Genomic DNA, 12440 nt, shown 5'->3' with positions numbered 1-12440 from the left:
TAAGTTACAAGACCACCAATGGATTCAATCATCTTTATTAACCTATCAATGTTACATTTTATACATAATAGCTACTCTTCTCAAAGGGATCTACTTTAGTACATCGTGTTAATAATAAAAAGCCAAGTAAGAGGGCTGAACTTCAACCTAGCATTTTAATATCCTCTGGACAAGGCAAGCTAGAAAATCAATCACTTTGCACACATGTAAGAGTAGTGTTCCAAAATAAGTAGGAAGCTGCTATACTTCTAAGCAGGGGAGGAAAAAAACTTCCATTTTGGTCTTTTTTCTTCCAGCAAATTACACTTTCAATTAACAGCAATAATGGTATCATAAAAAAATGCTCTGCTTTTTAAATTCCTGAACTTCAATACAAATTAAAATAGTAGTATTGGAGTCTTTTGGGAGGCAAACAGCTAGCAGCTACATTCATCAGTGTAACTGAGCCTCTTTATCGATAACCTGGTCCAGGTTGGGTATAGCCCTGACCAAAGGGAGGACGGCTACGTGCATATGGGTTAGACCCACTTGCAAGAGGGGTCATGGTACTTCCAGGAGGTGGGGTGAAACCTGGTCTTGGCTGGTAGGCCCCGGGTTGGCTTGGAGCCATTCCCGGTTGTGAGGCAGGGGCCACAGTGTAATTAGTGGGCTGAGAAGTTTGGGTAGTGTAAGTTTGTTGAGGGTAACTGCTCGCCTGATACTGCTGTGGAGGTTGAGCAGGCAGTTGCTGAGGCTGACCAGAAAAGGCAGGTGCTGGTGCCTGGGAAGTTGGTTGCTGGCCATATCCTGGGAACTGCTGAGGTTGTTGGGGTCCAGTTTGCTGACTATAACCTGCTGAAAAGGCAAAACATGTATCTCTTACTTTTTCTTTTGGTGAACATTTTCCAGAGAATTAGTCTTACTGTTATGGACAAAAAAAAGATAATAAATGAAAAATTTAACAAACTTAATCCTAAGTATTTATGCACCAAGTAGAGTAGTGGATTTTATATTTCAATACCATATAGTAAAGAAGCATTTTCTAGACAATTTTGTAAACCCTCTAAAATGAAAACCACTATATATATATATATATATATTTCTTCTACTTCAACTCCTCCTAGACTGTATAATCCCTGAGAGTAAATGCCTGTTCTAACATAACTCCCAGTATAGAGTATATGCTCAAATGACAAATGTCGGAATTAATGCAAAAGCTAGTCATTAACCTGGTTTTGAGGGGCCTGTTTAATAACAGTACCAAATAAAAACACGTTGTAGAGAATGAATGTTTTTAAATGAAACAATGCTGCTACAAATACAACTTACTATGTTAGTGAGATGCTTTTTAGGCTTATTCATCCTATAAAAATTAATAAAACATTAAGAATAAACATTAAGTGCCCATTTTCACAATCTTTAAAATCTTTTAGATTTGGTATCATGGTTTGCCTTTACAATTGCAGTAACAACAGAAAGCACATCATACTGCCCCACAAAAAAGAACATCTATATTCATTAGGTACTAGGATGTAAAGCTTTTTAAAAGAAAAGGTCTGCTTCACTAAAAACTTTTATCTCTACCATGAAACACACCTGCAGCTACTTGCAATGAAACCTCTCCATTGACTGGAATCCTGTCAGCATTAAATACCAGATACATAAGAAAATTATTAAAATGTGTACAACCCTGCATTTAAAAAAAATAAAAAGGATTGAATGAACTGAGTATATTCTGAACTCACCTTGAACCTGGGTTCAAAATTTACTCATGAAAGAAAGCTTTTGACATAGTCCATGAATAAAACTGGAAAAGGTCACAGAGGAAAACTGCTAAACCAGCAGAGTGCCAAAGATGGTCGAATGTTACCACAAGCACTAACAGTCTCCAAGCAGAGTATTTAGGTGACTGTTTCCATATCTCCCAATTTCAAGTTAATAGGACTAGCAGGATCAGAAACACAAAAATAATACTTTGAAAAGAACTAAACTTTACTCAGTGAAGATCCTAACTAAAATCATTATGAGCAAGCTTAATTTTTAACAAGTAACTCAAATACCTAATGCATTTTACTCATGGCAGCACCTAAATCAAACTAAATTCATGAAAAAACATTGATGTCATACAATTTCTCCTATCCTCTACATAAAAACATAAAAATTTTTTTACTGTAAGTTTTTGGAGAAACAGGAGGTTTTATACTGAAAATGTCTATTCAATTTAAGATTGTGAGCAAAAAAAAAAAAAAAAGCTGTGTTTTCATCCTGCCAATTGATATCTAAACTGGCTTTTCAACAGACTCTGGGGACAACTAAATCTTTATTTTTCAAGAGAGAGGATATTGCCTAAAAGCCTAAGCTGCTGTTTAATTAGCAATCTACAGTCTTTGACCATAATATAAAATACCTCTGTATATATAAAAATCCTTCCTTCCACCACTATCCCCTCCCTTGAAAAAACAAAATAACTTTGGTGAAAATCACCATAAATGGCAAGAAATGGAGATTGTGTGGTTGTCTGAATAAAGTAAAATTAAGGACAAAAAGTCACGTGATCCATAAAGCCTAAAATATTTACTATTTCGTTTTTTATGACAGAAAAGTCTGCCAAGCTCTGGTTGGTGCTGAGAGAGTGAGAATGATGTAGGGAAGTCATTAACTGCAAAGTCAAGTGTACCAGGTTCTGGTCTAGTCTCCCACTAAATAGCTGCTTGTCCTTTGATGCATCACAACTCTTCGGACCCTAGTTGCCTCATTTATAAAATGAGTGAGTAAGACAAGATCAGTGGTTCCCAATTCTCACTACACTTTAGAATGACCTGCAAACCGTTTAAGATATCAATGCCTGTACCCCACCCTCAACCAAATAAAACAAGATCTCTAGGAGTAGAGCTCAGGCACCTGTAAGTTTTAAAAAACACCTCTCCAGGTGATTCTGAAGCATGGTGAAGATAGAAATTGCCTGAATTAGACAACAGTGAAAAAAACTTATTATTTCTACAAATTGCCAATATATAATTTGTAACAGATTTTCTCTAAAAGACTGCATTCTGAAAATAACCTTCCCCCAATATTATAGTCCAAGTTTAAATTCATTCCACCTAGTTTACATAAAAACTAGCAGCTACAGGTTAAGTCACTCTACAGCAAATCCAATCCAAATAAAAATTGCTCTTTGTGTTAAAATATGTCAAACTACAACTGTAGAATTTTATGGTCTAATTCAGGGAGTCAGCAAATGTTTTTCTATAAAGGACCAGATAATAAACATTCTAGGCTTTGGGGACCACATGGTCTCTGAAACTTTTAACTAAAAGGGTGGTGTTTTCACAATGAGTTTCAAGTAGATTAGAAAAATAAAAAATAACAGAGCAATGTACTTGCTTTAAGAATAGCTGTCCCCTGTCATTTTCTATTGAGGAACATGATTTTAGACTTCTTTGAGTGGGAGATCCTTTGGCTCACTGGCAACAGTCTACTATGTGGAGCTTCAATCTCAGACTTTTCAATGATACCTAGGTTAATATTTATATTAAACGAGAACATGTACAAAAACTCCTTTTAAAATAATGCTCTAGAGTTATGCCTGGCTTCCAATGATGGTTCCTACTAGCTGTGATGTACTGACCCAAGGTAAGTTGCTTAATCCTTCTGTACCTGAAATAGGGACTGATAATGAAGCTAACTTCCCCCCATGTATTTATTGTGTGTTCACAGCTCATTTTTGTAATTTTTTTGTAATTTTTTTAAATTACAGTTGAAATTCTGATACTTAAAATATTTGACTATAAAACAAGAGTTGAACATAAATTCTCATATAACAAAGGTAAAAATTACCCAAATTATAATTATTTGAATTATAATATTCAAAGCTATACTGAGAGATTTTTATGTTCTTAGTTGTCTGAATTACATTTCACACAACTCTGCTTTTATGGACTGTTTTTAGTATTCCTACATACTTCTGGGAGATTTAAAAACCTATGTAGCTTAATTTGGTTCTTATTTAATAAGATCACCTCTTTTTACATATGAGGGAACTGTTAAAAAGTGTTTTTTCCAGGTACTAGAGTACACTGGGATAATGTGTTACATAAAAAAGAGGGAAAAAAATTGTGCATTTTGCTCTACATCACCAAGCAGGTAAGCTGATCACATGAGTAGGAGATAACTTTGTATTAAAAACTTTTTTATACTACAGGTTATTACTGAATCATCTACTATGACTGTGTTTTACCTGCCCACTGGAACTGAAATGGTGATTTACAGTAAAAGTTCTATGTAAAATATTTATAAATAAATGATACAAATGTTATTCCCCCCCAAAAAATAAATACTTAATACTTACTATAACAAATCAAGGACCCAGGAGGAAGGAATTTTAAGGTTTCATGAATATAGACACAGCTCTCTCTGGGCACCTGCTCACCTGAATACTGAATACCGTACTGCTGCGGCGCCTGGGGGGGCGCCTGTGGCTGCTGAGTGCCATAGCCGGGCTGCTGCGAGTACTGCTGGTACATCTGACCTGGGGATGAGACAGGCAGAGGCAGGTTTAACTCAGCAGAAGAGAAACATCTTTAAGGCACCTTTAATTCTCTCCCCATTCACACACATATACACTCAGAGAACTAAGACACAGATTGTGTTTGTTCCCCTTTAAATATCTATGAAGAAGAGAACAAAGAACAATTTAACAAGTGTGGCAACTCTGCTGTGGATTAACTGTGGAGAACTCTAACTGACATCAAATAATGAGTGGTTACTTCAGAAACTCCAAAAAACAAAGGTTTTCAAACTCAACTGCCAAAAGATATGTACTACTAATGTTCAGTAAAAATCAATAAAGAAAAATGTGAAAAAAGGGACAAATACCATGAATAGCTGCTGTGATTTTCAAACATGTAAGTACTTACTGGTTCACATCTTAAACCTCTCTACACCACTTACAGTTGTTCCAATGGTGGATTTAGCTAGATCTAATGCCTAGAGCAGCAATAAAACTTGCTGTTAATATCTAACTAGCACTTAAATTTTTTAAAAACCTAGCTAGTATTTAAATCTTTAAAGCAACTTTATGTTGCTGATACTTTAAAAATATTCAAATTACCTGCTGTTGCTTATAGCTGATTTACACAGTCGTACAACAGAAACTAACCAGCATTGTAAAGCAATTACCCTCCAATTAAAAATTTTCAAAAAAAGAAAAATTTGCTTATTTTTAAGTTATTAATCCTCTTCCCAAATACAAAAACCGACAAGAAGTTTGTTAAACTTTCTTAACACTTCAAGATTTATAGACAACATAAAAAATACTGCAGAAGTTAACCAGCTTTTAGAAGATACTGCCTTAATCCTAGATTGTATCTCAAAACTAAATTTTGGAACAGAAGTAACAAGGATCTGATACAGAAATATGATAAAGGGAGGAAATACATGTAGCATTTGACAATGGGTTCTAATTCTTACAAAACAGAAGTATTAACTGTACAATACAAAAATGAGCAAAGAACATGCAATGAATATATGAAGGGAAAAAAGTCAACCTCATTAGCGGTCCCTATTTCAGGTATAAAAAAGAATAAGCAACTTACCTGGGGTCTATGCATCATAGCTAGTAAGAACCATCACCAAAACCCAGGCATAACTCTAGACTGCTATTCAAGGAGTTTTATACATGTTATCGCATTTAATACAAATATTAACTTAGGTATCATCAAAAAGTCTGTGATTAAAGCTCCATATAGTAGACTGCTGCCAAGGAGCCCAGAAACTCCCAACTCAAAATTTTAAGTCAAATCATTTTCCTCAATAAAAAATAACAGGTACTACAACTCTTCTTGAAGCAAGTGTTCCATTTTTTTCTTAATTTGCTTCAAACTCCTTGTAAAAATGCCCTGGGGATTAAACACTATCTCAACAAAGTATTTCTCTTACTTATTTTAAACACACTTCCTTCAAGTCCAAAATGGAACTCTCATTCTCTGTCACAGTATTCTGAAAATTAAGAAGTCTGTGTTCAGTTGTAAATGAGGAGGAACAACTTGACCTAATTGAAGGAGAAAGCTACAGGATATATTAAGTGAAAAAGCAAGGTGCCAACATAGTTCACAGTAAGCTTATGATTTGAGGGGGGGGGGGGGGAAATATATATATATATAAGCTATGTTTTGTGCATTGTATTTTCAGAATCAATGATAGAAAAAAGTAAAAGCAATAAAACATATTACCTAGGAGAAAGAGAATAGGATGAAGCAAAGAGTAATGGTGAGGATTCTGGGACTATATTTGTGACACAGATTGGTAGTCAGCCTCTGTAATGACCCTCAATGACTCCTGCACAGGTATAGTATAAGATAATGGGTTGGTATCCTCATATTTTTAGAAATTAGAAAGATTAACACCACAATACCAAAAAATGGCAAACAACAAGCAATAAATACATGTGTATTCATTCTCATGTGTAGTCCCCTCACACTGAATCGGGCTGACCTATATATATACCATTAGGACCTGGCATGCTGAAGTCCATGGGGTCACAAAGAGTTGGACAGGACTGGGCGACAGAACAACATATACCATTAGAATACATGAAATGATGTTGACATTTCTGAGGACAAGTTGAGAAAGACAAATATCTCCTTTTACTCTGTCTTGACCACTGGCTCTGGTGGAAGTTCCCGTGTCATGAAGTCACCCAGGCAGCCCATGAGATCCATTTGGTGAGGAAATGAAGTCTCTTGCCAACAACCGTATGAAGGAGTCATCTTGAGATATGAATTCTTCAGTTCAATTAACTTCAGATGACTGTAACCTCACAAGAAACCCTTAACCAAAACCTTCAAGCTAAGCTTCTCCCAGATCCTTGATTCTGAAACTGTGAGATAATAATTTTTTGCTGTTTTAAGTATCTATGTTTTAGCATAAACTGTTATACAGCACGTTCACATACATAGTTTTGACTTTAGAAACATGTAGGGTAGACAGCAATTAAAAAAATAAAAGACTTAAGACACCTAATTAAATGAAAAATGTGAACCTTGGGAGACCCTTAATTTGAAAAAGCCCCCAAATGTAACAAAGTAACTATGAGACAACTATGGAAATTCAAATATAGTATATGCTGACATTAGGAATCACTTAATCACTTAAACCATAATGAAAAAGAATATATACATGTATAAAGGAGTGACTTTGCTGTATAGCAGAAATACAACATTGTAAATCAACCATACTTCAATAAAATATTTTTAAAAAGAACCATAATATTGTTAGGTAAATAGTGACATGGTGGTGACATTAAAAAGAAAAGAATATCATTTAGACATGCATACTGAAATGGCTGAGTGAAAAGCTGAGGGGATGCAGGACAAGAAAGATGCAATGTTAAAATATTATGCTACATGAAAGAAACATGAAGAGTTATCTTTACTTTTGTATGTTTCAAAACATACAAATTTTATAATTTACATAATAAAAGCTACTTATCCATTATATTGGCATATGATTTTACAGATTTCAGTTATATCTTTGTTATCTTTTTGCTTGTCAAACAGCAATACTTTCTAGTCTTCGTTGACTTCTAAGTGCTCTTCTCTGTATCCTCACTACTTTATTGTGTTTTTTGGCAACTACTCAAGTCACATACTTTTCCAGTAACAGAAGCACTTGCTTCACTGAAAAAAGATAATACTGTCCATTTTGTTTCTTTTCATGATGCTTAACATTTTGTTGATCCTTTTAAATGAACAATATATTAAGACTTAAATCCTTAGGAAAAAAATTTACAAATCCAAGATCCCTCTTATGGAATTTAAATAACTCAGAATTATTTATTTTAGATTATTATTTCACATTCTAAGAGATTTCTATGTTAATTATTAGTAATAGATATGTACTTCTGTTGGTTATTCTGCTCAAAGCATAACCAGCAGCTGATCTAACTAAATGGTGATACCAGGAACTCATTATATATTTTGCATATGTCCAAAGGTATTCATTAAAGTAGCATATTAACCATGATATGCTATATGTGTTGTGAAGTGTTTCAAATCAGTCACACTCCAGATTTCCAATATGTAGTATGAAAACCAGAATGTTTTTAATAATGATTACATGCTAATACACTGGATATGAGATTAAATGAAATATATAACAAAAATTAATTTTACCATTAAAAAATATTTTTAAATGCGGCTAATCGAAAATTTAAAATCATATATAGCTTCCATATATAGAGTCGGACACGACTGAGCGACTTCACTTTCACTTTTCACTTTCATGTATTGGAGAAGGAAATGGCAACCCACTCCAGTGTTCTTGCCTGGAGAATCCCAGGGACAGGGGAGCCTCGTGGGCTGCCGTCTATGGGGTCGCACAGAGTCAGACATGACTGAAGTGACTTAGCAGCAGTAGCATAGCTTCCACAGTATTTCTTTTGGACACCAATGATCTAGAGATTCACCTCTAAAATGCTAATCTATTGACTGATGTCACATTAGTAACTATACAATTTTTTCTACTGTAAGTTTTAATGTACACTAAAAAGTAACAGCTTTAAGAAGGCATATAATTAATGCCACAATATGGTGTCAATCTGATGACTCTGGAAAAGGGAACTTGGTTGCTGGGTGTCAGAAGTGGGAGACAGCATTTTCCAGTTTCCACTGTATATCCTTTTATATTTTAAAAATGTACCTATTTGAAAATAAACTTTCAATTAAGATAAACCCTTGAAAGAATAATTTGAAATATTATTAGCAGATCCTTAAATCCCTTTCCTTTGTAAGTGAACAGCAAACATTATTTGGTACAATTACCCTTCCAACTGCCATCCTACAGCCGTATACATGGCTTAAAATGGGGTTGCTTTTTTCTTTTTCAAAGATGTTAGTTCACCTGATATAGCCATTAAACTCCCATCATATCCAAACTCTGCTTTTCCCTGTTTCAGACACATCTGCTTCAGTTCTAACTGGGTCCAGTTCTGGCAGCTGCACCTTGGTACAAAAGAAAAGACTAGGACTAAAGTTGGTTGAGAAGAGGCTTCAACAATAAGAAAATTCTTCCCAAACTACTCATTTCTCAGCAAAATGCCACCTGCTGGTTCCTATCACTACCATTCATCCAATTCATCCAACGGGACAAATCTAAAAGTACCCAAAATAATTAAGAATCTATGACAAAAGTGCCCCTTCATTTAAGGCTGTTTTGGGAGATTTACTTAACTTGACTGATAAACTCAGTCACTTGCTTCTGGTGCTGAAAATACATCCTATCACACTACCTGACCCCTTTATACAGATAGAGCACCACCTGGTGACCTTTAAAGTAAAATATGGGGCTTTAAAAGGCCTAACATGCACAGGCAAATCAAAGGAAGACTATCTGACCATCTAGAAGGAACCCTAAATCAGTAAGCCTGAGGACATGTTCTGCAGCGCTTCCAAGGGTTTCAATGAGGCACCTCAGTATCTGCTATGCTGCACTTGCAATTTCCTTCAACAACAGCAATGACCCCTTACTTGTTTAACGACTGAGCCTTTTTTTACATTCTGTTTCATTTAGGACTTAAGACATTCTCTGAAAACCACTGATTCGGTTCACTTTTCTGTGGGAGAATATCAAAACCCAGAGAGATTAAACTGCTCATCTGAGGACATGACATTTAGAGAGGAAAAAGTCTGATTTAAAATACACTGCTTTTTCTATAAAAGACTTATTGCTAACTGCATAAAAATATAAAGGGCTATTTATCTTTAGAAAAAAAAACTGAAGTGATGCTTTACCTTTGTTTTTTAAATCTTTTTAAATTACAAAAATAATACACAGTTGCAAGAGGGGAGGGGAGAAGGAAATAAAATAGAACCTAAAAATTACGCCTTATACTTTAGGTTTTTTTTTTTTCTTTTCATATTCAGAAGCATACCTGACATTGTTCTATTCAGTTTTTTAACCCAAAACCATACTACATCAGTACGTCAAAAATATTGACAATTGTGTTCACAGCATGAATGAACATGTAAGCTTTTCACCATTACCAAAAATGTCATAATAAACATTTCTGCACATGTACCTTTCCGCACATGTGCCGTAAGCTCTATTTTACCTTCACTCTGACCTGCTTGAGTCTGAGCTCCTGTATATGGTGGCTGCTGTGGCTGAACTCCTGGTGGGTGAGCTGCGGAGGAGGAGGAAGCAATGCTGTCGGGAGTTCCTGACCGGTCTTCTGCAGGAGCACTGGGAGGCCCTGGGTGGTCATGAAAAGTCAGCTCAGTTTCTAATACAAGATCTGTCCCCAACAAGCTCAATTAGTAAATCTGGTTAAGAGACTAAAAGTAAAGTACTACAGAATAAGCATAACCCAAAGGCAGCCTTCTAAACTGATGTGTGTATATATACTTTTTTCCTTTGCTCCAATCTCACAAGAATCCAAAGCTACGACTAGAAATCCTTCCCTATAGAGCGGAGTGCTACATTCCTGAGTCTTAAACTCACCTCTGCACTACAAAATATCCACCCCTTTATACAATCCTATTCATTCCCCCAAGTGATCATTAATTGCCATTTCTTCCACAGTTCCAGTTTTACATATCTAAAACATTCCTTAAATAGTCCTCCATACTTCTAGTGAGCCTTCTTCACTCAAAAATACTTTTCTCCACTTGTGAACTTCTATAGAGTATACTTCTATTAAGATTTTACCAACTTCCACTCTGCATTTCTAAACAGAAACGTCTTCCCTCTTAGACTAGGAGTTCTTTTGGCCAGGCACCTTTCTGATTCTGTCTCACAAAGTCTACCTCTTAATATATACATGGAACCACTCAAAATTCTTTTAAAATAATGAACAAAGAAGTAAATGGAGAGAATCTGCTGTAGTTCTAATACTATATAATGAGCAAAAAAGACATTCTGAAGACAAAAATTTGCTTGAGTTCTTTTTGTTTGTGCAATACAGAATAGTATGATTAGAAACACTGGTTTTGGAGCCAGACTGCCTAGGTTCAAATCCCAATGCGGCCACTTAGTAGCTCTGTAAATCCAGGCTTGCTACTTGATCTCTTTCTGTGCTTCAGTTTCCTCATCTGTAACAAAAGCAATACTAATTCCTACTTCATAAGATTACATAAGGATTATGAGTTAATAAGAGCTTATAGCAAGTGCTTATAAAGGTAATTTTATGGGGAGGGGCAAGAGACATAGGGGAATTAAGAGGTCTAAACTACTATATATATAATATATTCTTATAGCTTACTTACTGTATATCACAGAAAATATAGCCAATATTTTATAATAACCATAAAACATAACCTTTAAAAACTGTAAATCACTATGTTGAACATCTGAAACTTTATATAATATCATAGCATCAGCTATACCTCAACAAAAATATATATTAAAAATAAACATTAAAATATTATTAAAATACATTAAATATATCAATATGGCTAATATAAAATATATTTTAAATGAAAATTTAAAAGTGATTATATAACAAGAACTTATAAAAGTGATTACCACTTAAAAAGCCCTACATAAGTACTTGTTATTAGTAGCAGACTAATTTCCCTGAGGCCAAACCTCTATCCTTTCAACTGGTCTAACCCAAAACTTACTAGCACTGTATCAGGCATACAGTTGGAAGCTGACAATTCAGGTATTCATGAAAACCTAAAACTAGCATAACGGTACTGGTAATGCAAGAAACTGATGAGTGCCAGAGTAAAATGTATGATCACTCCTGTGCAACACCATTTCACTGATAGTTATCAACATTAGACAAATACATACACACACATCCCCAAAAAGGGTAACACAGATAACACAAAGAGACTATGTTATTATTCTAAAAAAATATTACTTCAATTCTTTTCTCCCCTGCATGTAAGCTATTAATGTTGCTTATCCTATCATTAATACTTTATCCCTCCTTCCCATGTCTACATTCACTACTGCTACTGAGTTTTTCACATCATAACCCAAGTAAGTACAAAGAACCTTGGCATTTTCTATGTGTAGTTTTTCCTACTTCAATTCAACATACAAAGCTACCAGAAAAATGGCCTTCAAATACAATATGAATCATAGTAATCATACTATTCTGGTCTATATTTTATTCTTAATTAAACTTTTAAGCCTAACTTCATATATAACTATTTACTCCCTCTACCTGGCTTATCTTGAAGTCTAAATATTAAGAAGCTGTAATATTAACTTGTGTTTCAGTTAATCTACAAAAAGTTTCTGTTTTTCAGATAGACCACTTATCTGATGTCTTCTTTTGCCAACAACATACATGATATACAAGTAGCTGTCTTTTCCAGTATGTTACACACACAATTCTCTTTGATAAATAACCCCATAAAAGTCTCAAAGAAAAAGAAAATTAATAGAAAATCCTATTTTTCCAGTTACTGATAATGACAAAGTAAACTGATCAGGTGAAATCTCCCCAAAAA

At 34.7% G+C, this 12440-nt stretch overlaps 1 protein-coding gene across 4 annotated transcripts in view; it reads right to left on the bottom strand.

Annotated features, from left to right (window-relative positions):
• Window positions 1-19: 19 nt before the first annotated feature.
• TFG (trafficking from ER to golgi regulator) overlaps window positions 20-12440 on the bottom strand; it is a 31674-nt gene continuing 19253 nt past the window's right edge. Inside the window, exons 6-8 of one of the 4 annotated variants that reach the window (XM_055567960.1) lie at window positions 10088-10228; window positions 4409-4507; window positions 20-831 (exon numbers count right to left, since the gene is read on the bottom strand). In XM_055567960.1, the coding sequence (XP_055423935.1) occupies window positions 452-831; window positions 4409-4507; window positions 10088-10228 (620 nt within the window). In that variant the 3' untranslated portion in view covers window positions 20-451. Of the gene's footprint in view, window positions 835-4408; window positions 4508-10087; window positions 10229-12440 lie in introns of all 4 variants that reach the window. The other 3 variants (XM_055567962.1, XM_055567959.1, XM_055567961.1) reach the window with 3 other exon arrangements.

Source organism: Bubalus kerabau, chromosome 2, assembly GCF_029407905.1.
Source record: "Bubalus kerabau isolate K-KA32 ecotype Philippines breed swamp buffalo chromosome 2, PCC_UOA_SB_1v2, whole genome shotgun sequence".
Taxonomy (NCBI): domain Eukaryota; kingdom Metazoa; phylum Chordata; class Mammalia; order Artiodactyla; family Bovidae; genus Bubalus; species Bubalus kerabau.
This window is presented reverse-complemented; position numbering and strand designations above follow the sequence as displayed.